Consider the following 27466-nt stretch of genomic DNA (forward strand, 5'->3'; position numbering starts at 1 on the left):
TCAAACAAACTGTTGGGAGAATCAATTTCACCCGATTATTACTCTCGATGGTGACGAGTTTATGCTTTTCAATTTTAGCCCCTTAAGGGACTTTGTCTTCCCTTATCAGGGAGATTTGCATGCCAGTGTCTTCAAATGCCTTGAACTGGTGTGCAGGGTAGTAGCCACCTTGGGGAGGTGCCACAAATATAGGGCCCTCGGGTGCAGGGCCTAAAGATTGATGATGGGTAACTGCCAGTGCAATGGTGGGTGCAGCTCCTTTGCTAGGGCAATTTTTCCAGAGGAAGGAGTGCCCATAGACTTTACATGCAGTGCAAAAAATCGTGCTAAAATCCTTTTGAAGAGTTGGGAAGGTTAGGTGTTTCTTGGCTTTCATTAATGGGAGGCGTTGCAGCGGCTCCTCACTTAGAGCGGCACTGGGATTCCAAGTGCCCCTTTTTTTTTTGCAATACATGTAAGCAAGAACTTTAGAAGGGGGCCCATTCTCTGGTTGGGCTTGCAGTGAAACGTTACTTGGAGGGATGGTCTTTCAATCTAGGGAACTGGCATGAAAAGGATGTGTTCCAATCATCTGCTAAGCGGCAGCGCTCATCGAGGGTCTTGGGATGTTTTTCACATAAGTAAGTGTCTAAGGAACTCGGGGCATAATAGAAAAAGTCCTCCAGCTGCATGCTCCCGAAGAGTTCTTCAAACATTGTGACTTTGAGGGATTCCAACCAACGCTTAGCAGCTCGAGTTTTATGTTAGGCCCAATCTTTCCAAGTTTGACCCGCTTCCTTTGGTTGGCCATGCCAACGTTGTCTCCAGCATTCAGGGGTAATTTCTCAGGCCTTGATGACAGCCTTCCTGACCTCTTCGAGGTTCCCCTGATCATCATTGGTTAAGGAGCGGAAAATAACTAGGCCCTTGCCCTCCATGTGTTTTTCAAGGGTCAAGGAGATTTCTGCTGTGGTTGGCTGGAAGTTTGTGAAGACGCTGTTCTATTTGTTCGAGCCAGGCCTCAAGTTCAGCTTCATTCCACTTCGGAATTAGCGAGCTTATGCTGTTGAGAGCAGATTGTGGAGTGCCCGGAGTGGGGTGCTCAGTCCTATGTTGGGCTAGTGCCATGGCACTATCCTGGTGAGACTTTTCAAGGGCCAACTCATGGTTGCAGTGGCTTTCCTTCTCTTGTCTTTCCAATTCACCAAGGGCTCTTTTCTTCTGGCCAAGGCTAGCTCAAACTGTCGTTGCTTCTCCACCGCTGCTTCTTTCTCCTTTCATTCTCATTCCTCCTCGGTTTTTCTCCCCTTTCTTTCTCGTTCCTCTTTCTCTTCCCTTTCCTGCTTAGCAGCAGCTACCTGGTTGTGGATCCAGGTGGTCAGTTGCTCCCCTCTGAGATTCAGCTCCTTCCCAAGTCCTAGAAAGTTCTTATAATCTTCAGCAAAGGCAGACATGTTGCTGTGGCTGTTGTGAGCCTAAAGCTCCAAGTAAGGTGGTAGGTAGGTTAGTAATAGATCGTGCAATCAATTGCACGGACTGGAAATGGTACTCTGCTCTTGGGAGAGTGTGGTTATGCAATGGTGTGGGCCAATAGGTGGCACCACTAGTAATGGGGTACCCCCCTGGCACTAAGTGTGAGATCATTCTGGAGAATTTGGGGTGGCACTGGGCCGGATGCTGTGTGCAGTAATTTGAGCGAGGGCCTACAAATACTGGGCAGTGCTTCCTACTAAAAGGGGTGGCACTGTGAGTGTTCCTGAGAGTTAGTAGGTGGCACTCAAGGGCCCAGTTTGGTTACCTAAAATGCACTTAAGGTGAAGGATACGCTGGTGGCACTCAATACCAAGGGGGCACAGTGCTGACTGTGGTTTTATATACACAAGAGTGATGGTTGTGGTTTTGGCACTTGGGTGCCAGGTGTCCGGAGGGCCAGATGTGTGGCACTCACTGTGTGGATGGGGTGTGGAAACATGATGCAACTGGGCCATGAGCGAAATCTATTAGCATTCGAAGTTGCTGTGAACCACTGGGCCAGTAATGCAATATTTACACACTGGTGGGTTGCACTTAAGGTGCAGGTTGGTGATATCACAGCCCAAGTTGCAAATGAAGCAGACCTGGCATAGTACTCCAAATTGTGTGCAATCACAGATAAAGTCAGGCAGTCTTCAGTTTACGATGGGGGTTCTGTTCTGACGCCACGTCGTAAGCTGAAAATCGTCGTAAACCGAAATAATTGTCGAAAATCATAAGAAAACCTTACTTTTAATCCTTTGAGTATCCTTTGGGTATCTTGAAAATGACGTAACCTGCATTCTTACTGAGTCTCATAAAAACCCTCCAAAATTTTACCATTCTGCTGTTTTGGAGCCATAGAGAGAGAGAGAGAGAGAGGGAGAGAGTTACTGCTACAACTTACATTCAGCCATTCTTGTGCTGGCACAGGCAAGAGAGAGAGAGAGAGAGATGTTTATCTCTTTAATCTCTCAAGGAATGTTAATCCATTTCTCTTTACTGCGAGTGACAACAACAAAAAAGTTATTTTCTTTGTCTTTCAAAGATGTACTACTACTTTTACTATGCATTTTTAAAACACTGAACACACACACACACACACATAGTGTGCATATGTAAAGAGACTCAAATTAGCAGTGTCTTTTCCTGAGAGAGAGAGAGAGAGAGAGAGAAGGGCTGAACTAAGTAATTATTTATATATCTATCTATTTTGCAGAGAGACCCTTTGGAGAGAGAGAGAGAGAGAGAGAGAGAGAGAGAGAGAGAGAGAAATTGATCTTCTACCCTTGGCCAGAAATGTCAAGTAATTTGACATATTTGGCAGTTCCACCCTCCCCCATAGCTTCAAAGCTTTGGGCAAAAGACAGGGATGTGATATTTCTTTGTTTAAAAATTGAAATAATGTACTTTAAAAATGCATACATGTTGTAATTACAGTATATTATTATTATTATTTAATCTTATTAATGTTTCAAAATTAGTACTTATTATTAAGTAAGTCATTTATTTATCGTACAAATGTGGTTAGTCCTCACCATCTTCCACAAATTTGTTAAAAAATTCTTGTGCTGTCATTCTCTCTCTCTCTCTCTCTCTCTCTCTCTCTCTCTCTCTCTCTCTCTCTCTCTCTCTCTCTCTCTCTCTCTTATCTCAGAGAGAGAGAGAGAAAAAAATACTACGCACCCTCCTTTTAGTGTATGCAAAGCCCTTGAGGCACAAGCTTTGTGGTTGGTTAAAATCCTACCCTTCCTGCCAATAGCATGTCGTCAAGGAGAGTGAGACAGGGAGGAGGGGGTTGTTACAAGTTGTTATTGGCTACTTTCAGTCCTTCCGGCCAATAGCGTATCGTCATGGAGAGACGGGGGGGAGGGGGGCTATTTCTCATTCCTTGAGCTGATATCGTGTTGTCATGAAGCCTACGTCAAAGCAATAAAAAAATTGTAACACAAGCGATGGTGGCATCTTAGTATATTTTTATGTTTATATACAGTAATCTATATTGCTTTGAAGGATATATGCAGTACAGAGAGAGAGAGAGAGAGAGAGAGAGAGAGATATGGGCGGTTGGCCTTACTTAAATCTCAAGAGTGGAGTTATTCAGCGGGAGAGAGAGAGAGAGAGAGATATGGGTAGTTGGCCTTACTTAAATCTCAAAAGTGAAATTATTCATGACTTATTCGGCGAGAGAGATATAGGTGGTCGGCCTTACTTAAATCTCAAAAGAGTGTAATTATTCGTGAATTATTCAGGGGGAGAGGGAGAGAGAGGTTGAATGAAGTGATTACATCGGTAAGCAGTTGTGTGATTTCACGGGACTTAAATTAAAATTTTATTGATATATTTTGCTATGGCTACATTAATATTAATATTTGAAAATTAATAAATCATTTTTTTATCATAAAAAATGTATTTAGTCATGATAATAAAATAAAAATCAGTAATTCGTGAATATTGCTTTATGAAAAAATCCGCGAATGTTAATTTTCTTCCATCGTATGCATTAAACCAAATCATTCGAAATACTGCTGTAGAGAATCGGAAGAAAACCTTACATTTAATACTTTGGGTGTCTTGAAAACAATGAAACCTGCATTTTATTAAGTTTTTCATTTAAAAAAAACCTCCAAACATTGACCATTCTGCTGGTTTGGATGCATATTTCTTCCGATCGGCATCGGACTGGCATCATCCAAAATGCCATCGAAAATCGTAAGAAAACCGTACTTTTAATCCTTTGGGCGTCTTGAAAACAAGGTATCTTGCATTTTTATTGAGTTTTTCAACAAAAAACCTCCAAAATTTTACCATTATGCCATTTTGGAGCCATATATCTTCTGTCGGATCGGCATTGTCAGCGTTGTAAACCTGGAACATGCGTTGTAACCCAGGAAATAATTTTTTTATGAATATATTTGAAGAGTGTCGAAACTCGGAACGGCGTAAGCCAAGCCCGTCATAACCAGGAGACTGTCTCATAGTTACGACAATCGCTCGTTTGCCAAGTGCAGATTTGAGGTGAGCGAAAAGTTACACACACACACGACAATCACTCGTTTGCCAAGTGCAGAAGTAAGGTTCCAAAGAACTGTAATTTGTTCAAATAAATGGGTTTGTAATTTTTCCAAAAGAACGATTCTGGTTTGTTCCAAAGAATGGCCATTTGTTCAAGAGAATGATTCAGGTTTGTTCTGAAGAACTGTAAATATTAAAAAGATTGAATTTCTTTTTTGTTCAAGATAATGGTTCTGGTAAATGTGAGGTAAGTGTAAATTGGTTTGTGAGAGTATTGCAGAGTTGGAGAGTGGGTGAACTCCTAGTAATTACTTATCCTACCTTCTTGAATTTTTGTGCTTTTGCAAAGCACATTGTAAAGCAATAGCTTGCCAACAGCTCACAGATACAAGCAAGGTATACAGCAATGGGTTGCAAATAATAACATTGTCCACATATAAATTGTTTAGACTGGCAATGTTCTTACCATTAAAAAGTTGTCTTATTCTCAGCCGTGAGGGCATAACCTTAAGAAATGATAATGTCTTTATTAAATAGTGGTTGTATATTACTAAATTTCTATGGGGGTAAAATGTACCACTGATATGATAGAGTAATTACAGTTATGTAAAGAAATAGTGTGCATGTGACCTAAAGTTAAAATGACGTCATGACGTTATACATTGACCAAGAGCATGTATGAATATTTTCCTTCAAGGGAAAGATGTATTAGCATATGCAAAGTTACTAACACTCTAACTCAAAATGTTGATGTGTGGGGAATATGTTCAATTTGTAAAACCTTTTACTGTAAACAATGGGAAAAAATTCTCTGTGATAGCACTTGTAAATAATAACAATACGTGGAATGTTAATTTCAAACTGATAGCATGATTGACAAATGACAGTTAACCTGAAATGAACTTGTTGTTGACATTTCAAAGTAAACAGGGGACCATGAGATGCCTGTCGTCACATGATGATTTTTACGTACTTGAACGGATGTACTTAACATGTTCTCGTTAATTTACGTGATACGAAATGAAGTACAGATTTTCTGTGATGGAGTGATATATTTATATGTATAGAATTAAAGTAGTGCTGGGAATCACAAATCGTACTTCACTTTACTAAGAATTCTTTTTAACACTGCGGAGTCGTACAGACTGTTGGAGCGGCGGTTGCCAGATATCGCTCTCTCTCTCTCTCTCTCTCTCTCTCTCTCTCTCTCTCTCTCTCTCTCTCTCTCTCTCTCTCTCTCTCTCTCTGAGATAGATTTTTTATGCATATGTAACATATGTTTATTTGTTTGTTTTGTATACTGTAGTTTTACAGATAAACGTGATGTTACTTTGTTATTAATTTTTTAATATTTTCCATGGTATAATTACAACATTTATGCATTTCTATAGTAAATTATGTACAATTTTAAAAGAAAACATGTCGATTCCCAGTCTTCTCCGAAGCTTGGGGCGAGGGGGTTGGTTTGTAATCTAATTGTCAGTTTATTCTTGACATATTGACTGCGAAGGGTAGAAAATATTTCCCACTTGTTGGTCAAATAGTATGTTGCCCACTTGGTGGTCAGATAGAATAGCTATAAAGGATACTGAAAAATCTCTCTCTCTCTCTCTCTCTCTCTCTCTCTCTCTCTCTCTCTCTCTCTCTCTCTCTCTCTCTCTCTCTCTCTCTCTCTCGTACATATATATTTTTAAGGGTAAAATGTTTAAGATGACTTTGAAATGATACTAGTAATGTCATTTCAAAGATTAATACAGTAATAGGATAATAGTTTAAGATATATTTGATGTAGGATGCTAGTTTAAGGTATACATTTGGCATTTGAACTTTCAAGATCGGCAGTTATAAGCATTTTTATGGGGGATGTTAATTATTTGTGGATTTTAACTATTCTCGGGGGATTGTGGTACACATCGCCTGCGAATATGGGGGGTTTACTGTACAGATTTATCGGTGCCCATTTTTTAATAAATTCCATAATCTCAGCAAGTTGGGCTTGCATCACCATTTGCTGTTACGCTATATCTTGCAATTGATCCTCCATCTTAGACTGCTTACAGATAAATGAGACCACCAGTATTCAGCAGGTCAACATAAGAATTATTGCTCAGATTCATAGAAGCAGATACAACTGGATCCTCAGGATTCATCTCTTGAAGGATTTTGTAGATGCTAATGAGATCATCTTCAGTCTTCTTGTGCTTCACATGTCTGTTAACTTTGGAAGGGACCTTCTCATACAACAGATCTCTTGCCTTAATGACTTCTTCACACTTGTAAAACAATTTTTCTACTTGTAAAAGAGCATCTTGGGGACATAATTTCCTTTTGCACCACAAAAACGTCAAAATGTCATTGAGAGTAGATATTTTCCATTGCCTTTCCTTTCATCATCCATAATTGCTAATCTACAGTTCAGAAGAAAACAGAAGTCAAGACTAATGGTTACATACCAACAATGATGAATTCATGACAAAATAATTATGTAAATTCAGAGGGTTATGTGTCTGGTGTACATGTGTATATCTGCATCAACCTTCCAAAAAACTAAGTCCCATACACTAAAAAACACAGTTCAGCCACATAATCACATTACTTTATATCCACGTCCTCATATTCACGGTTCTTTTGCAAAGCAGTGGGACATAAATGGTTGCATTATATACTGTAAAAAACATGAAATTTAGGAGGACCTCTGTTGTTGACACATCCAACCCATTCTACTTGGGTTGATGGGTTCATTACAGACAAGTCATAGGTTTGAATCTTTGTCAGGATGGGGCACTTATAAAAATTCCCTTGTGCCCATTGAGTGTAAGTTATTCTCAAGATACATTCTAGTGAATTTGCTAACATGGGGATGCTAATGGCTAGATATATGTAAACATGAAATTTTATTTTAATTTGAACTTCATATTACTGCCTGTTGCTCATGCTGTCAACAGACATTTAATGCTGTGTTGCTGAATGAATGAATGTTAATACTGTTCCTAATATTTGGGCTAGTCACTGTGTGTAGTTTTATGCAAATTTATATTTTTCCTTTAACCAAAGAATTACTGAAACCTCATTCATAAAAAGTAATACATACACATCGAGCTTAAAATGCTTTTTTTATACACCAATTCATACACAAAATGATTGTGTTTTACAGCTGTTATCACCTTTGTTCTTCCATCATCACATCCAGAGCACTCAAGATCAAAGAACTTGCATTAAACTGTTATATGTAATTTGGTTTTGTTAAAGAAAGTGGTGGTTTTGTATGAATTTATACTCTTATTTTATCAGAAAAAGTTTCAGATAATTTCATTGAGCAATATTTTGTATGGAGATGGATGCCACTATTGATACAGTGGTATGTAAAATTGATTTGTTAACCCAATTTAAACTACTGGTACTCAGTTAACTCAATAGTTGCTGTTTTTTGTAGTGAAATTTCACTAAATGGAGCTGCCTGAGTTTAAAATCTGTAAATGTTTCTTTTTTTTTAAACTTTGTTTATAATACTGTATAAATTTTTGTAAAATTTCAAATTCCACAAAGTTCAAGTTTACCATAATTTATACCAAAATCAACTAAAAACAGCATTATATTTTGAAAATTACTTGACTTCTGTACCATTAAGTTATGGGGCTCTCTGTGTTAATTAGGATTTTTATGTTAAGTACTTTTAACAAACTTCTCTACACTAACTCTTGATGTGTAGAGTGACCGTATTTATTTTATATTGTTTGTGACTTAAATTTAGATTAATTGCATCTAGTCACTTTACTTAGTTTGTTTCAGATTTATATGTTGTCCACATTATTTTCAGATTTATACAGAACTGGGCACTTGGACTTAGACTGCAATTCCCGTAGTGACAGAAGTGAGTGGGGCCACATCAAACACCACTCATATTTCAACCCATTACAGTCTTTTGAAATTATTTTGCAATGGCTTTGTGCAACTGGTACTATTGTAACTGACATAGTAAGTTGGTGAAATTACTTTTCAATATGTGGTGATTCTACTGTCAGCAAGCTTTTGTGCAAACTTTACTGGTTTTTCTGTCGTTTCTCTTCAGGATTAATTAATTGGTCAGGAGAAATTGTCAAATTTATAATTGATAAGTAATTTTTATGTAAAATATTTTCAAGTTTTAGTTTCCTTAACAGCCAAGAATTGAGATTTTACAGTAGTAAATACATTTTTTCTCCAAATATTTTATTTTATTGTTCTCTTTTGTTGGGCACAGTAGTAGGTCCTTTTTGCATCATATGTTTTTATCTGAATTCATTCTCTTTTGAAAAATTAAGACATGATAAGCACTGAATATATTTTTGTTGTATTTTTTTGTATCACTGTAATATGGTTGTGTTTTGAGATATTGACACATTCTGTCTTTAATAACTAAAAGTCAGGTGACACATTAACAGTTTCAAAAGTTCTGTTAAGTATGTTCATAGTGTTTGCAAATTAGTTTTCAAACTGATTTCTAGTAAAGTACAGTGTCATCATTTCAAGTACATAAAGGCATTACAAGAGGAAATATTGGTATTTGTAGCCTTGATGATAAAAAAACTTGCTCTAAATTGACTATATTTACAAGGACATTTTCAGATGGTGACATGGCAGCGTAAAGCTCAAGCATGCGGACTTCACTTATTTCCAGTTCCAACAGATCCATTTGCACTGCCATATTCTTACAATTCTGACCCTCTAAGAGGCCCTATTCTGATACCCTTAAATGTAGACTGTCTTGGTGCCCCTGAAGGGCAACCGTTTGCTCAATTTCCCTCTATTACTTGGGGGCGAAGAATGCATCTCTTTCAGGTAAGGTGACAAAGATATTTAGATCTAGTAAACCCTTCCTGGGGAATACCCTGTATTATTTAGCAATCTTATGTGATATGATTATTACTATTATTGTTGAACTGTAGCAGTTATTACATATGATGTCTGAAATAGGAGTGCATTTAAATTTATACAGTGCTCCATTCAAGATATTTTATATATTTCAATTGAAACAAGAAAAATAGTCAGTAGAGTTTGGGAGGAGTTTGTAATCTTTTTATTACAGCATATCAGTTTATAGTTTTTAAGTTTATATTATTATTTCCACTTTTCCAGGAGGCTATTCTCAAGAAATTTGGCTTTGTAGCTTACGTGACTGAAACCCACAGCACTGAACAGAACCAGTATGTTCATGTGACAGGCAACATGTTTATTATGATACATTCCCCTTGCTCAGCAGAAACAACTCGAGGCAGAACGCCCACAACTCCAGCAACTCCGACATCCTTTTCCCAGGTATGAAATTTGTACAAAAAACACTTGAAATATCTTTTGTTTTGATCTGCATGTTTGCAACTTTTTGTCTCCCCTGTCATGCTGCAGTCTTGAAGGTGTTAGTTTTGTTGTTGTCTTGGTCCACGCTCTTAAAATCTTTAGAATGGAAGAAGAATGATTCTGCATGGAGCATGGCATGCTGTTTTATCTTAAGACACTTTTCCTTGGTTGTGATTTGCATGAATTTTATGCTATTTATTTTGGGTGGTGGAGAGAGAGCTGAGGTTCTGAAGGGTATGTGGAATTGTTTAAGATATTAGTTCAGCCAAATTTTGGTTACAGTAAGTAGTGATTGTTAGTAAGGGTAACAGTGTAATGTTTTTTATGTATTTTGCATCATAAGTAGTACAGGCATTTCCATCTTTTTCTCAATACCTTAGCAATATGACACAGTTGAATATGTACATGAATGATATGGCAAGTGTTATATGGTTTTTGAAAAGTTATTGGTATAGTTATGTTCTTAGTTTAGATGCTTTTGATATTCAGTGTATTCATAGATACCTATCTGTACCTTGCTTAGTACGTACTGTACAGTGTTGTATTACTGTATTCTCATTATGTTTTAAGCACTGCATATCAATCATGCTAGGCCTTTCCTATTACATTTTATGTAATTTTTCTTGTCTCTGAGGGTCACATTTTTTCATTTTTCATAAATTTCTCCATTCTGGGTAAATAAGATTTATAGTTTTTGCTCATTCTTTAAAAATGCCCTCTTGGATGCAAATCTCTTTAAGAAATTTTGGGTCAAACACTATCATTTAATGCAGTTTTCAAGTGGTTAAAAAGCTATAATGTATGAGATAAGTCATAACTAAGAACAAACATTTATATTATCCCAGCCTAGTGATTGCTCAACTGTCTTTAATAAAGTGAAAGCTGTACTACCAAGCAAATTGAAAAGATATCATAAAGTATAACCACTAAATTTTTCAACTATCACCTGAATGAAGATAATTGTGGCTTTTGTTACATTTATAAGATAAGATTTGTCTGTGATGGAATGTGAGCATGCAACAGATTTGCTATGCAGCTGTAACAGAGATTTGTGCATATAATATTCATAGGCATTCACTGTGGAATCCCAAAGCAAATAAAGTCTATTTACCTGTGAAAATAGAATTATAATTAACTTGACGGTAATGTTAGAGCATATTTTTGTGTATCGAAGGGAACTGTAACAAATAAATTTAAATGGTAAAAGTGTCTTTAAATTGGTCACAGTTAACCTTAACATTTCTAGAATTCAATCAAAATACATGCTTATACATGTTAAATACTGACATGAAAAAAATTCTCTATTGTGTCAAAAATCAACCATGTCATATCTTACTGATATTTAGAAAACTATTATTTGTTAACTGTTACAGATTATTAATACTGTACTATGTCTTTCAGAATGTCTTGCTGTTATATATTTTTCCCATGTCTATATTTAGTGTTTTATAAAGTTGCAAATAGTATTTTATAGTTGAGATGTTGTTCAGTGTTCTATTTACATTTCTTAACGTGTTGCTTAGTAGTTTGAATACAATGTAGATTACAGTAGATAGATATTTTTTAAATGAGACCATCAAATCTATTTTAGCCCCTATACAGTACTATGGATTTTTTCTGTTGAATCCAAAAGATTTATTTTGTGTTGTGTGTCTAACAGTCTTTCATGAAAACTGATGTTTACCAGCAAAAATATATTATTCGTTTTAAATTAAGTTTGTAACTGCTGAATCAGGACTGCAAAGTTTCACATTATTCTTGTACAAGAAGTTCAAGAAGTTAGTTCTCTTATGTGATACATATCAGTATAACTAGGAATGTCATAATCACTTTACAAAGAAGGGGGATTTACAAGAATTTCACATCATTTTATTATATTTGAATATTCCTGATATTACTTTGATTTTTAACTAATCAGTTCCATGGTGCTCATTTACTTTAGTAAAATAACATGTTTGCATAGGAAATGGTTTATCGCATTCCCCATGTATCTCCTTTAATACAAGGAAAGGTTTGGGCAGTGCTTGGATCTCAGTTTGCTTGTAAGCATATACCCTGTCATACACTAGGCTGAGTAACCTGTAACCTGTATCCCATAGCATCTAGTGGGAAGGTTTCACTTACAGACCAGAGCCAGTCCTTGTCTTTTTGTGTCCTGATGGGGAAAATTTCTGTGTTGAACCCCCAGGACTTCTCAGCAAGGACAAAATTAAATGTGACTGGAGGCCCTGACTGCAACCTGAAATGTTCAGCCAGTTGGTGGCAATATCTATTTCAGGGGCACCAGTCAAAGAATACAAGTGTACATGGGCCCTCAGTGGGTGGTATTTTGGAATGAAGAAGAGAAGGCCACAGTTTAAGACACAGGTGAAAAGGATTATGAATAGCTAGACAAGACCCTACCGTACAGTGTTACGAGTCGTTCTAGTTGCAGATTGTTACTTGCAGAACAGTAAAGCATTGAAGAATGTTTACATCTTATTTACTAGTTTTAGCTATGAAGCATAGCACTGCATTTCAGGCCAAGACAGTACTTTTCTGGTCAGAAGAAGGTTTCAAAGTACAGTACTTACCCTACTGGACAAATTGATTTAAAACCTAAAGCAAAGCTTTGCAAAGCAGAACATGCTTCTACTATAGTCGGTTTCATGTCATCTGTCCACTCACCAACATAGGTTTTAGGTAGATGTGGCAATATACATAGCTAACTCTATATTGGCTGAAATCAGTGTTTCTGATATCACAGGCATACTGTGATAAAGATGCAAAATATTTCTTCAGTAATACATCTGACTGCTTATGTGTACAGACAGCCCTTACACCCTAGTTAGATTATAAACATGCTGATTTATGTTGATAATATAACAATACAAGCACACGAATGACGAGCTTGCAACAAACAGTCTACTCAAGCCAAACACAAATGAATGATGGGCTTTAAACTATTTTTTATTCATTGTATGTACATAAAAAGACATCTGGCTATGCAAGTGTGAATAGGAGGTATTTTAATAATTTATTGCATGTAAATTATGTGAGTTGGTTAATATTTGTAATAAGCAAGGAATATTGTTGTCTGTGGGGCTGTCTAGGACCTGGGAAGGTGAATGGAAAAACCACAGCTGTATTGACCTGGAAGGCAGGAAATTACAGTTATATCATGGTTTTCTTCCAGAATACCCTGCATATTTATATAATTTTTCCTTAAGCATACAAATGATTGTAGCTCAGTGCCTGGGCACTTCAGGACTATTTAGCTATAACTTATGCAGCAAAAGTTTAAAATCCCATTCATTTCCTGTCATCCTTAGTGTTGATAACATATGCATGGTATAAAAGGCTAGCCTAGGCATACATTTTTTCTCATTGTTGGCCATTTGAATAATAATTAGATAGTATGATTAAATAGAATTTACAATAGAAAAGTAATTTTGACCAAAATTAAATGAATGTGTGCTTAAAAGAAGGCCATTAAAATAAAATACTAGGTGAACCAGTAGTATAGGCTTAGCTTCATTGGTCCATGCTTCATGTGTTTGCAGGAAACAGTATTAAAGATTATTTTTCAGTTTACCATCCTTTGGTGTCATAATAAAGTTGTTTTTATATGAAACTGTACATAGATTAAAGTTTGTATGATTAGAAAATCTTGTGGATTGAACAGCTTTCGAGCATAAGTCTATGCATGGTCTGGGCTATACTAATGAGATATCATAATTACTGAAAGCTCATTGTTTGTTTGTATTTGATCTGGGTAGATTGTTTGATACAATCTTGTCTTTTGTGTGCTTTTGTTGGTACATTTTGAATATAAATTTATGAGTAATGATTTATATCAGAAGGTCTGAGGGTTCTCTGTGTGTGTATATAAACATTCAAATAAATTACAGGAGAAGTATTTTGATATTTATCACAAGCCAGCGATATCAGAAACGATGATGGTCAGCCAATCACATGCTACCCTTGCACATGTGCCACATCTTCACCGTGAGTGGACAGATGAAATGAAACTGACTACAGTGTACTGTAGTAGTGGATGGTGCTCAGCATCCACTATTTTGAACTTAAACTCTGTTCCTCCGTTTTACTTGCAGTTCCTGTGCTGCATTTATGACTTCCAGGTTGTATCAGGCACTATGTTTAGTAGCCATACATTGAGCAATGGCCATATAATGAATGATCTTTTGTCTTTGGCTCTGCCATTCCCTTAATAACATGGCTTTCCACATCCTAGGGCTTAAGTTCCATTGACTTTAGGCACACTATCTTTTGTCTATTTGTTTTCTAGCTTTTACTTATTTACAATTAAGCATGGCATTTATTCATGGTTGTTTATTACAAATTTTACGTTCTTTGTATAAATAATCAATTTTATATACTGAAATCTGTTTATTGTTTTTGTCCCGCATATATTCGAGTCTGCTTGTTTTTGATTGCTTGTTTTTCCCATTCTGTTGAAGTTTGATATGCAAGTTTGCATTGCCTTGACTTTTGCCATTAAAATATGTGCTCATTTTGAATAATATTAACAACAATAGCCCCTCAGTTTATCAGATTAATCGGGGGACTGGCCTCCAAAGTCTGTTAAGTAACAAAGACCCAGTAGCATAGCCTCACTGAATGATTTTCAAGAACTTTCATAGCTAGCAGTAATTCATCATAATTTATAGCCTAAATTAAATTTTACTTTACATTAAATTTTGAATTTAAGAGATTTAAACAAAAATATATCCTGTCTAAAAAGTTAGCATGGAACACATCTTTGACAAGAACATCCAGTGCATTTGCACTTAAATTTTTTCATACAACTTATATATTAAAACCTTTTAAAGTCACAGATTATGATAGCTAATTTGTGTGTTAAAAATGAAAATGTATTAAAGTTGTTAAAGCTTTAGAGGAGTTTATGAGCAAAGGTTTTTTTAGAAAATTTTAAGGAACGAATACCCTATCATCACAAGAACAATCATTTTGAAGGCCAGGAACCTCTAACTATCACAGCTTATGAAGTTTAGAGAATAGTTATTGCACCCATGTCTCTGATGATAGATCTTCCCAGATTCCTATCTGTAAGGCCAGGTATAACCAAGCAACCACACATGTTAAGATTTCACCAGACCTCCTCCTTCTTCAGCTAGCCACTTGACCTTCAGGAGACTCGTGACCATATCCTACAAGATGAAAGATTTTTTTGGAGTTAAGTCCATCTCAGAAACCTCTACTAAATCCAGATAGAGTCAACTAATAGCTACCAACAGCAAGGGTACACTTACTAAAATTGGTGTGAGTCTAGAGGAATATCATACTAGAATTGGTGTCAGTCTAGAGAGATAACCCTCTAGAATTAGTGTCACTCTAGGGGGATATCCTACTCCCATACCTCTCTAGACAATGTCATTAAATTTTTCTGGTTTCTCAGATATACTAAGAAACTTTCTGTAGCTAACATCATAAGTTACCAGTCAATATTATCCTCTGTGCTTTGTCATTTTAACACTGATATTTCAAACAATAAGAGAATTCAAGAATCTTTTAGCGCATTAGAAACAAAACACTCTGATCTGCCTATAAGGAAGCAGAGATGAAATTTAGATGAGGTTCTTTAATTCTTTAGAAGTTTCTTCAGAGGATTTAACATTAAAGTATTTTATTTGATGGTACTAGCCACAGCAAAAGGAGTTTGCAAGTTGCAAACCTTTTCCAATTGGGTTGACATTTTGAGTGGTGATGCAGTCCTGTTATCACCTCATTCGTTTTTGCAAGACTTCCAGGCAAAAATTCTTAAAAATCGTTTTCTCTCCTTCCATCACAATTCTGAATATTGCTTATCTAGCGGGGAATGAAGTAGAGGCCCTCTTTTGTCCAGTTAGATCCCTTAAGGTTAATATATGCAGAGTTAAACCTATGAGAAGAAATGTAAACAAATTATTCTGTAGTATTAGGAATCTGAATATTACTGTTCCTTGCTATACAGTCTTTAGTTTGCCAAGTAACTGAGACAGGTCCTCTCTACCTGTTGTCAAGGTGGAGGCACATGAAGTATAAGCTTTGGCTACATCTTGAATATATAAAGAATCTGTCATTTGAAGATGTTGTAATGTGGTGCAATGGAGATGCAGTTCCATTTTTGTGTCTCACTACTTAAAGGATGTGGTAATCACCATGAAATTGTTTTACGTTAAGTACTGTGTTGCTGCTGGAATTATCAGGCTTGACACACGAGGAAATCCTTTCTTGCCCTTTTCTTTTGAAAATCTTGGTACAGAGTAATGGGGAGTATGAAGGTGGACAAGTGTATGAGAGCATACCTGCTATTAAGTAGGTATTTTTAGTTCAATCTGGTCTTTCCTGATATTGTACAACACGATCTTTGGCACAAGATCGCCATCCTTGCTTCATGTTAAGCAGGTCCTTTTCTAATGGTACCTCTGAAAATGGTGTACCCTATGAGGTCCATTATCGCTGACATCAATCCTGGACTTGAGTCAGGGACTGCCAGCTGGATTACCTACACAAGGCAAAAGTCACTCATTGATTTACTTTTAAAACCTATCATATATTTTATTAGTTGGGTTTATCTGTTTGCTGAGTGCTGCATTATCCTATCATACTTGTCCATATGGTAGTCAGCTATATGAATGTTTGATAAGATTCATGGAAATGGCAGTTTTCCTATTAAACTTGGTTATTTCTATGCTTACTTACCATTCATAGCACCCACCCAGTCTCCCCCAAATCTGATGGGCAAAAACCTAACTGAGGCACAGAAAATAAAGTTGCTTTCTCCTTTCCCTCCAGGACCCACTGGTGGGAGCAAAAACAGCTAGGTCGGGTAGAGAAGAGTGCAGAGAATAATAAACATTCTCTGCACTCTTCTTTACCTGACCTAGCTGTTTTTTCTTGCAACACTAGGAAGGCTGCTGCTGCAAATAGTGTGTCATCTTTTGGTGTCAGGTTTAATACTGCTGATTTTGCTAGTTTTATATTGGCAACAACTAAAATGTGGAAAATTTGGTAGCACAGTTTTGGAATCTTATGATTTCCATATGTTTAAGTAAGTAGCAAATTCATTCTTGTTTTATGCGAACATCTAAATTCAATTGTATTACAGTAGTTTTATTTTTTATTCCCTCATATTTATTTATCATCTTTTCCTTTACCTTGTCTCTCTCTGCAGCCAGATTTCTCTTTGGATTCCTCTTGGGTTTATAGTCTATTGACTCTGTTGGTAAAGGTTTTCAGTTCAAAATTTAGACAGACAGAGAGAAAGAAAGAAAGGAAAGATAAACAGAAAAGTGACATCTACTTTATTCAGAAAGATGGCAACCACTTTATTGTCATATTTTTCTCAGCTGATAAGTATGCCTATAGATCAAAACTTCTAACTATATGAATGTTGCATAAGTATAGAAATAACCAATTTTAATATGAACATTGGTATTTTGTAAATCTGTATAAAAGGGATTTTGACAAAGGAAAATCTATTTCTGAGGGAGGTCCTGTCACCCGGTGAAATTCCATTACAGCACGAATTTCTAGGTATAACAATGCTAGATATACCAGAGAAAAAGAGCTTTCAGGAAAGCTGGGGTTACTACCCTCAGTCGAGCGCCTTCTAGGAAGACGTCGGTATAAAGAAGGGTGAGTGAAATACCACTACCACGGAAACCTACTCGAAAGATCTCTCCTTATCAAAATCCCCGGAACAGAGCGGTGAGCCGTTACAGCCCCTACACTCAACACCCGCCAGGACGGCGACACCAGCGCCACCTACCTCATTCCATGCTAGCACTAACCCCAGACTTGGCATGTGCAAGTAGGGGAGTACTAGGTGATCCAGGGAGGGTCACGGGTGACACGGGACCTCCTCAGAAATAGATTTTTCCTTTGTCAAAATCCCTTTTCTGAGTTCAGTCCCGTGTCAGCCGGTGAAATAGTGATAGAGAATCATGCCAAGGCTGCAACTACCAGGAAAAAGAAATGGGGGGTAATCTGAAGAAAAAGGCAAAAGTTTTACCAAAATAATTTTAATCAAGCAATCTCTTCCATGTAGCAAGAATACTAAGACTAAGGCATACTAAATCTAAGTCACATCAAAAAACTTAATACTATGAAACGTGGGGAGGTCCCCTGCACGACGGAGAAGAAGCCCCAAAAACCTTAAAATTACTTAAAGCAAGGTGAAACATGAAAAGCGCACCAAACAACTGCAAACATAACCTTAATACTATACAAGTAAACTTAAGCTAAACACGTAAGAGACAACATCAATGAGCACTAACATATACAGCACATATACACATATCTGGGGTACGTGGAGCCAAATAAAAACTGTCCAGTACCCCGTAAGAAAAACAATCATGGCATGTCAGATTACACTTTTTCCATCAACAGATACAAGAAACATCAATATGAGGAGCCAGGCAGTGAGGTATAATCAACCAGGAGAATAAGCAGAGAAGTAAATGAGGCAGGCGGGCGGGGGGGAAAGGAAAGGATAAGGATATGATTAATTAAGGTGGGGAGATGACACTTCCCACAGCTATGGTAGAAAATTTCAGGGCTTCGAGCGATTTTAAATAGTGGCGTTTAAACACTAGAGGTGATTTCCAACCCGTAAATTTAGATAACTCCGAAAAGTCCATATTATGAAAGTAATTAATGGAAGTAGCAACTGCTCGAATATCATGAACCTTGGGAACTGAATCTGGGTTGGCCTGTTTAATGAAATATAGAATTTGTTGTCTTATAGCATTTAGTGAAAGAGTACCACCTTTCTCCTGATAAAAAGAGGACCCGACTTACTCTGTGGAGTTCTTAAAAGGTAAGATTTAAGTGTATAAACTGGACATAAAGACTGGTCTTGAGGAAGGGCACCACCTTCCAAGGAGACCACCTGTCCTGTGGGTCTTCGTTCTTAGCTAAAAATCTAGGGTCAGGGGAAAGGAGGACCTCTCCAGACGGGAGGAAGTTCACATAATTATCACCTCTAGTGAGAGCCGACAGCTCTGAGATTCTAGCACCTGAAGCCAAGCTAATCAAAATAAAGTCTTCCTTAACAGATCCTGATAAGAGCAATGAAAGTTATCCATCTCTGATGCTAACTTGAGGACGTCATTGAGAAACCACGTAACAGACTGTGGGCGTGATACTGGTCTCAGACGAGCGCATGCTCTGGGGATAGATGAAAAGTAGGAATCTGTAAGGTCGATTTTAAAGTCAGAAAGAAATACTTTCTTCAATGCTGACTTGACTGTGGTAATAGTGGCCGGAGCAAGGCCTTTCTCAAACAATGATCTAAAGAAGGAAACCCTAAATTAGCTGTCATGATTTTGGCTTCAGATGCTTTTAGGAAGGAGGCTAATTTTTTGACTGCTGAGTCATACTGTCTAAGAGTAGAATCTCTTTTATCTGATTCTAAAAACAGAGTGTTGACAGGGTCAATGTTCGCTCCTTTTTGGGCTGCGAATTTTATAAAGTCCATAAAACTAGGGCATTCTGAATTCTTGAGGAAGCTGACACAGTCTTGGTTTGTACTGTCTGAGTCAGAATGGGCTTGGGAATCCAAGACTCCGTAATCCCAGTTCCTGAAGAAGAGGGAACCAATTGCTCTTCGGCCAATAGGGGGCTACTAGGCTAATTGACTTTTGAATGTCCTGAGTTTGTGTAAAACTTTCAGCAGTAAATTTATTGGGGGGAAAAGATAAATCTTCTCCCAACTGTTCCAATCTACTGTCATTGCGTCTGTGGCGTACGCCTGAGGGTCCAGGTTGGGGGCCACATAACAGGGGAGCTTGAAGTTGCTCTCCGTTGCGAACAGATCCACTTGGAGGCCCGGAACCCGGCGGCAAATCCATTTGAAAGATTCCACGCCCAGGGACCACTCCGTCTCCAACGGAGTAGTCCTGGACAGGGAATCCGCCACCACGCCCGCACTTCGCTAGGTGGGTGGCTGACAGGTGCCAGCCGTGCTTGTTCGCCAGGGAGAAGATAGCAACCATTACTTGGTTTACTCGGCCTGATTTGGAGCCGCCCCTGTTGATGCAATGAACTACCACTGCGCTGTCCAATACCAACCTGATATGAATCCGGTTGGGGGCGGATTTTCTTCAGAGTTAGAAAGACCGCCATAGCTTCCAGGGTATTTATATGGAACTGCTGAAACATTGTGGACCACGTTCCTTGTACTTTTTGTTTTGGTGAATATCCCCCCCAGCCGCTTAGGGAAGCGTCTGTGTGAACAACTAGTGCCGGAGGGGGAAATTGAAGCGGAACTGTTTTGGACAGGCCTCTGACCGAGGTCCAAGGTCGCAATCTTGTCTTTAAGATTTGAGGAATAGAGGAGACCTTGTCTCTGAGCTTGACATTGGCTCGACTCCGCCACACTCTGTTTATGTCTTTTAATTTCGCTTTTAAGAGCAGGTCTGTCACTGAGGCAAACTGAAGAGATCCAAGGACCCTTTCTTGGGACCGGCGGGATGCTGATGGATTTTTGAGGAATCTCCTGGTGAGAGATGCTATCTCTTTCCTCTTGGGAGGCGGAAGAGACAGCGTGTGAGATGACAGATCCCACTGGAGACCCAACCACTGAAACCGGGACTCCGGAGTCAGGCGGGACTTCTCTCTGTTCAGTTGAAAACCTAGCGACTCCAGGAAATTGATGACTATGGACGTAGCTTTCTGACACTCCGGAACTGTTGGTGCCCAAATTATCCAATCGTCCAAATATGCTGCTTGGGATATCCCTCGAGACCGGAGTTGCTGTACTACCGTGTCCGCCAGCTTTGTGAATATCCTGGGCGCAATGTTCAGACCAAAGGGCATGACCCTGAAGGAGTAGGCTTGATTCCCGAGTCTGAAACCGAGGAACTGAGAGAAGTTCCGCGCAACCGGGACGTGATAATAAGCGCCTGAAAGATCGATAGAGGTGGTGACGGCTCCACGCCGGAAGTAGAGTCCGTACTTGAGCTACCGTAAGCATGCGAAATTTGTCGATTTTATGTAGAGATTTAGACGCAGCGACAGATCCAGGATCACTCTTTGCTGATCGGAGTCTTTTTGGGAACAGTGAATAACCTGCCTTGAAACTTTAGGTGCCTTACTTTCTTTATTGCTCGTTTGTTGAGCAATTCTGTCACGTAATCCTTTAGGATTGATGTGGGTGGCTGGTAAAACCTGGTTAGAGGAGGAGGGTTTTTGATCCAGCTCCATCCTAGTCCTTGGACACAATGCTGTGTGCCCAAGGGCTGAAGGTCCATTGGTCCCTGAACCAAAACAGGCGACCGCCTACCTGTGTTCTCTCAGTGGGAGGGAGTGGGTTTATTCCCCCTACCACGTCCAGGTCTTCCCCTTGGGGTGGTGTTGGGCTTCCCTCTATGAGGGGCTTTGCCTCTTCCTCCCCTTGCAACCCTATTAAGGCCGTGAAAGTAGCCACGGCCCTCATATGTGGGGTTGTACGCCGGTGAAGCCACATAGGAGGGTGCAGCTGGTTGGACCAGCACATACTGTTGGGGGTGAGCCTTGGAAGTAGAAGGCTGTGCTACTGCCGAGACCGGGACGGCTTGGACTACCGCCTGATGGTGGGGCCTCTTATGCCTCCTGAAGCGTTTGCCTCCTGAAGCGTTTGCCTCCTCTCGATTGGGGGCCGGCCGATTCTGGGGTCTTACGCTTATAGGCAGAAATGCCCCAGCGAGAACGAAGACTCTGGTTGGCCCGTGTAGCCTCGGCCATAACGTTCGTGACCTCCCCTTCAGGGAAGAGGTTAGGTCCCCAGATCGAGCTTTTAACGAGCTTGTTAGGCTCGTGGCGGATAGTCGCATCGGCAAAGATGAACTTCCTACATTCCAGTCTGGCCATGATAAATTCAAACAAGTCAGACTGGAAGCCAGCCAGCAAGGATTTAGCCAAAACTTGAAAGAATGGTTCGTCCGAGCAGGAGACGGCAGTAGCTTCCGTAAGGCATACGGAGTTCAAGGACCGGGCTAACTTGACCCGGCATCAAACTCCGCTTTCAATAAAGCTTCCCGCAGCTTGGGGAGCTGCTCACTGAATTGCGTGGAAGCGCAGAAGGGGTCCAGCTTCCCGACTGTGAAAGTGGACGGGCGCCTATCCAGAACTCATTACTTCCTGGGAATACCAGGGAAGTAGGGTCTGTCTCTCTTAGCTGTGGTAACGGATTACCATCAAAGCACGCCGGGCCGTAGCCAGAGCGACTTTGTTCAAGCAAGGGGTGGGTAGGTTGTCTCCCAGGGCGAACATAGTAAAGTTGCCCTTGAAAGGAGTCAACTTCAGATTGTCTGCCTGCCACTCCGCCAGAGTGCGAGAAGAGCCGACTGAGCTTGGTCCCTAGGGACGATGACAGTCTCCCTAGGAACCTTGTCTGACCGAATCCAAGCTTCCTCCGTTAAGCCTCACGGCCTGGGTAAGGGGGCAGGAGATCGGGGGAAGAACTCCAATTCCTCCAACCGTCTCGTGCCAAGACCATCAAGTGTCAGCTTGCCATCATGTTGATGGCCCGGAGGCTTAAGCGCCAAGGGTTACCGACATCGAACGGCGGAGGTCCGCAGTGTCGGGATAACATACTGTGGTTCGGCTGGGGGTGGTGAGCCATTCCCGCCAGTATGTTATCATGACTGGCCAACTTCTCAGAGATTTTATTAAATCTCGTATCTAGGTCCCTCTGTAAACCTTTTATAGTGCTGATTTGCAAAGGCCTCTGCGTCGAAAGCAGGTTGGCGAGGAGGGCTTGGTTTTGCAGCCCTCTTACTCGCGCTTTGCTGGAGGAACCAGACTTGCTCCCGGAGGCTACAGGTCCTGAAACCTTAGCCTTCGACGGGGAAGGGCGATGCCTTCTTGGAAGTCGAGGACTTGTAGCCCTTCGCCTTCCATGAAGTCTTCAACTTCAACTTGGGGATAGCAGACGGAGCTCTATCACCCAAGGAGGAAGACTTCACAAAACCTGCAAAAGAAGAGATGGATGAAGCAGGGGAGTCAAATAAAGGGGGGCCCGCCCCAACAACCTCACTTACCTCATCACTTACCACCTGGACCTGCTCTATGTTCATCGGTTCCAGGTTAAGATCCAAGGCGGCTACATCCTCCGAGACCTCAGCGTAGAGGATATCCGCTTGGGGTGGCTGGGTCTCATCCCGGATTTGCTGGATGATAGGGGTGGCAAGGTCTTCAGGCACTGCGGCCGCCACCCGTGCGCCGGGTAGAGCAAGTCCTCAACCTGGCGCCGAGGACGAGGGCTTCCCCGACGGAACGTTCCTGCCAAACCCAGCCACCCAGGCCCGGAGGGATTCCAAGGCAGACTTCTTGGAAGCTTCGTCCGCCTGTAAGAAAACCAACAATTAGCTAAGAACGAAAACCATTCCGGGAACCTCATAAACAATATACATAATGAGGAGCATAAAGCGGGAGTAAAAGACTGTCACTTACCGACTCATCCTGGACAGTTGTGCAGAGAGCGAAGCAAACCTCACAACCATCAGGGTGCCAGACAACCAGGTCATCCAGTCGGACCGCACAACCAGCGTGGGTCCGGCAAACTACGTGACCGTAAGGTTGTTGGAGGGAGGCGGTGCACCCCGGCTCCTCACAGCGAACAGTCTGTAAGTAGAAAAGTACATGAACCTCCCACCCTAAGGAATCTAAAGCTGGCAAGGCCGGGAAACTCAACTACAACCGAATACTCCGGCGGAGAAGAACTCCCTAACATAAACTGGGCCAATAAGCTCCAAAACTACACAGAGTGGAAGGTAAAGGTTTTCAGACCCGGAGTACTCCGGGAATGAAGGAAAGAGAAACCAGGAACTAACCATAAGGGCTGCCAGTAAAATAACGGCGGAGCCCCTGGTATAGGACCGACTCACGTATATATATATATATAATAAATAAAGGAGAGTACTCCTGTAGATAAACTGACTTATCTAAAAACAATAATAAAAATAATAACAATAACAAGTGATGGTAAAACTCCGAGAGAACGGAAGGATCCGCTCCTCTATAAAATGAAAAACCTTCCGACCTACTTCCCGCCGGAGAAACAAGACGGGTAAAATGCTCGTATGTTCATAACATATAGGCTGAAGCAATATATTTACCGTATCAACGTAACCTGACGGGAGACGAGAGGAATGGATAGTGACTTCGAACACGTTCGGAGTAAACGAACCACCAACCCCAATACAGCGATGCTAGGGACGATATGGGAGGGAGCGAATCCCTCAACCAACAGTAGAAGTCCCTGAACTCGGAGAAAACGCCATCTAGCGCCACCCGCGCGAGTAGAGCAAGGCTGAGAGAGGGGAGGAGGGGGAGGGGAGGAGTAGGCTACCAGGAAGGAACAGGAGACGGGGAAAAACATATCACCCGCTCAACTGCACCATACCTCCCAGAAAATAAATCCTGGAAGGGTAATCTACAACTGGAAGCAACACAACCCGAAGCCCGACTCCTACCTAGGCGAAGCCTAATATGGACCTAACCTAATATAGGCTAGGAAAAGGGAGGAGCGCAGAAGGGGAGGAGGAAGAGACAGGAGAGAAATTTTGTGCCGAGAACCAACCGGGAACGAGAATGGCGGGCAAGGGGGCGACTAGCCTAGAGGAGACACATCCAAAGAACTCGATTCCCCCCAAATGGAGGAAGAGAACTAAGGGGCTCACTCTGCCCACCGAAAAACGATCCCGGAGGAAACAGCAACCAAAACTCCCTCAACCTGAACTCCCCACCCAGGGCAAGGGGATGGAAGCAAACAAGCCTACTCCACAAAATAACCATCACACATAAAAAACTAAAATGTGCTCAACAGAGAGCGTAGCCTACCTCGGGGAAGCGGTTAGATCTGAGGCTGCCGCCAGCACACCGAGGTAAACCACCCAATAAAATAATAAAAATAAAACTAAAAGAGAGCACCATCTTCAAGCAAAAATAATTAGCCTAGCAAGACCAAAAATAAACAGGAACCCAACCTGGAGGGGGGGGTACCTAGACGGGGCATCACTCCCACAAAGGCCGATAGGCCAATTGAACGTAATTCATAAGGGGGGGAGCCACCGCAAGGAACCACCAGGAAGGGAACCAAGGGGGCAAATCTATCTATAACGACAAGGAGACCACTCCAACTGAAAAGAACAGAAGGAGTCGCCTCGCGGTCGACATGGCTGGCGGGGGACGCCGTGGCGACATAATAAGATCTCAATATTTATGAAAATACGAGACCGTAACAGCCAAAAAATAGAACAAAACCCCACAAGAAGATGGTACTTAACTTTGAAATGGTAAAGCTGCTCGACGCCATCACAGATGCAAGAAAATTCAAATGAAATGAAGACGAGCACACAAAAGAAACAGCGAATTCACGTGCTAGAAAATGGAATGAGGTAGGTGGCGCTGGTGTCGCCGTCCTGGCGGGTGTTGAGTGTAGGGGCTGTAACGGCTCACCGCTCTGTTCCGGGGATTTTGATAAGGAGAGATCTTTCGAGTAGGTTTCCGTGGTAGTGGTATTTCACTCACCCTTCTTTATACCGACGTCTTCCTAGAAGACGCTCGACTGGGGGTAGTAACCCCAGCTTTCCTGAAAGCTCTTTTTCTCTGGTATATCTAGCATTGTTATACCTAGAAATTCGTGCTGTAATGGAATTTCACCGGCTGACACAGGACTGAACTCAGAAAATACCATTTAACTGATATTTGACAAAATTCCATGATATAGAGAAAATATGTGTAATGAAGTTGCCATTGGTCTTTGTTTCTGTTGCTCATCATATAAATTTTTCATTTTTTTTTATCTACTGTCTGGTTTCTTGTATGGTTGGTTAGGAGTGGATTTCCACAACAACTGACGTTCAACTTTTGTATCAATTTGGATTTTCTGCCAATTAAGTATTTATTTAGTGGTGTAAAGTAAAAACAACTGAACCATACTTTTATATAAGTAACTTGCCAAGTAATTACACAGCTATTAATTTAATTTATTCGCAGCAGCTTAAATTCAGATTTCACAGTAGCAACACCAATGTTCTGTGTAGGTGACTAGTTTCGCCCCCTAACGAGAGAGTTAGGAATGACTTGGGAGACAATCCTCAGTCTGTTTCTGCGACTTCTGGTGTTAACATCAGATGTTGGCAGAAGCTGTTTTTTTTTTGCCGGTTATTTAACCGGACTTCTGTGTTCAAGCTGAAAGTCGAGTAGCTTCAGCTGAAAGCTTCCAGGATGAGTTTTTTCCTTGTTTTGTTGTTACTAAATGGTGTCTAGTATATCAGTTGTTCGCTTTTACTGCGAAAATTGCAGTTAATTGTTTAACTCATCTGTACTGAGTGGTATATTATAATGTAAACATTGGTTTGTTGTTGAACCGATATTTATGTTCACTGATTTTTTCTATAATGAATACGTCAACAATAGTGAATTTACAATCTTTGTTTTAACTCGCCTTTACAACGAGTAATGTAATAATGTAAAGTGTTGCCAAGCAACATGATAAAGTAAACTTTGCCTTAGCTACCATCTTTATCAAGTAGCGTAATAAAAGATAAACATTGCATTCACTACAGGACCGATATTTTTGGTAATGATTCTCTATATCTCCACAAGTCTCAAATGATTTTGGTTAGGAGTTGAGATTTGTCTGTATAGTAAACCTTCAGTATTTGGAGGGGATGCGTAGCACACCCCCTGCGAATAGCTAGAACTGGTGAATACTTGGAACCTTTCTAAAAACACTTAGAACTACCTATTTTGATAGTTCAAACACACAAAATAAACTAAAAATGCTTATACAGGTATTATCCTACTTACGGTGGTGTTAGGTTAAAAAAAAACCATCGTTTGTTGGAAAAAACATATCTAGAATATAGCCTAGCCTACATTAGGGTATTCAGTACCATGTATACATGTATGGTAGCCTAGCCTATACTGTAAAGTACACTCTGTACATAAACAGTACAGTATAGTAATTATTAATATCAGCTAATTCTGGAGGTTCATATAGAGTGATTTATAATAATTCAATACAAAGAGAAATTGAATAACAAACAAGAATTAGCCTAGCCTACACTATGGTATATCGCATACATATATGGTAGCCTAGCTTACGTTATACTGTACTCTATATTCACATATCGTATTATGCAAACATCAACATAACGAATATGCATCTTTTCCATGGATCTTTTAAAATGTTATGCCTTAATTCACTGTATCCAATAATATTGTATATATTTTTATATTACTTTTGTATTATAAATTGTGATCATAGCGACCAATGTTTTGGTTTGGAAATCGTTTATGCAGTAAGTTTATTTTTCTTTATTTAACTCAGTTCAGAGCGCTTTTCTTTCTTTTAGTTAGCATAAATGAATCTCTAGATACTTTATTTATGTGGGGCAAGGTTATTTTTCGTTATACTGTACGAAGTGTTTTTAAGTCGAAATATGCCGTAAATACATCTTGTTGTGAAATTAATTTAGCTGTTTTTTTCTTTAAGAGATGACGCTGGCCATATAGCAGCGTTTGTTTTGTGTAAAAAAATTTAAGATTCCATTCATTATTTTCACTTTATTTCATCATAATACGAGCCTTGCGTATTTATCATTTATCGGCGTAAAAATAGCAGTAATGT

At 39.9% G+C, this 27466-nt stretch overlaps 1 protein-coding gene across 1 annotated transcript in view; it reads left to right on the plus strand.

Moving 5' to 3' along the window:
- The window catches only part of Iml1 (GATOR complex protein Iml1), a 596567-nt gene that overhangs the window by 550130 nt on the left and 18971 nt on the right, over nt 1–27466 (plus strand). Inside the window, 3 exon segments of the mRNA XM_067107292.1 lie at nt 8324–8481; nt 9112–9324; nt 9622–9801. Coding sequence (XP_066963393.1) covers nt 8324–8481; nt 9112–9324; nt 9622–9801 — 551 coding nt within the window.

The sequence above is a fragment of the Macrobrachium rosenbergii genome, chromosome 8 (assembly GCF_040412425.1).
Source record: "Macrobrachium rosenbergii isolate ZJJX-2024 chromosome 8, ASM4041242v1, whole genome shotgun sequence".
NCBI classification, from domain to species: domain Eukaryota; kingdom Metazoa; phylum Arthropoda; class Malacostraca; order Decapoda; family Palaemonidae; genus Macrobrachium; species Macrobrachium rosenbergii.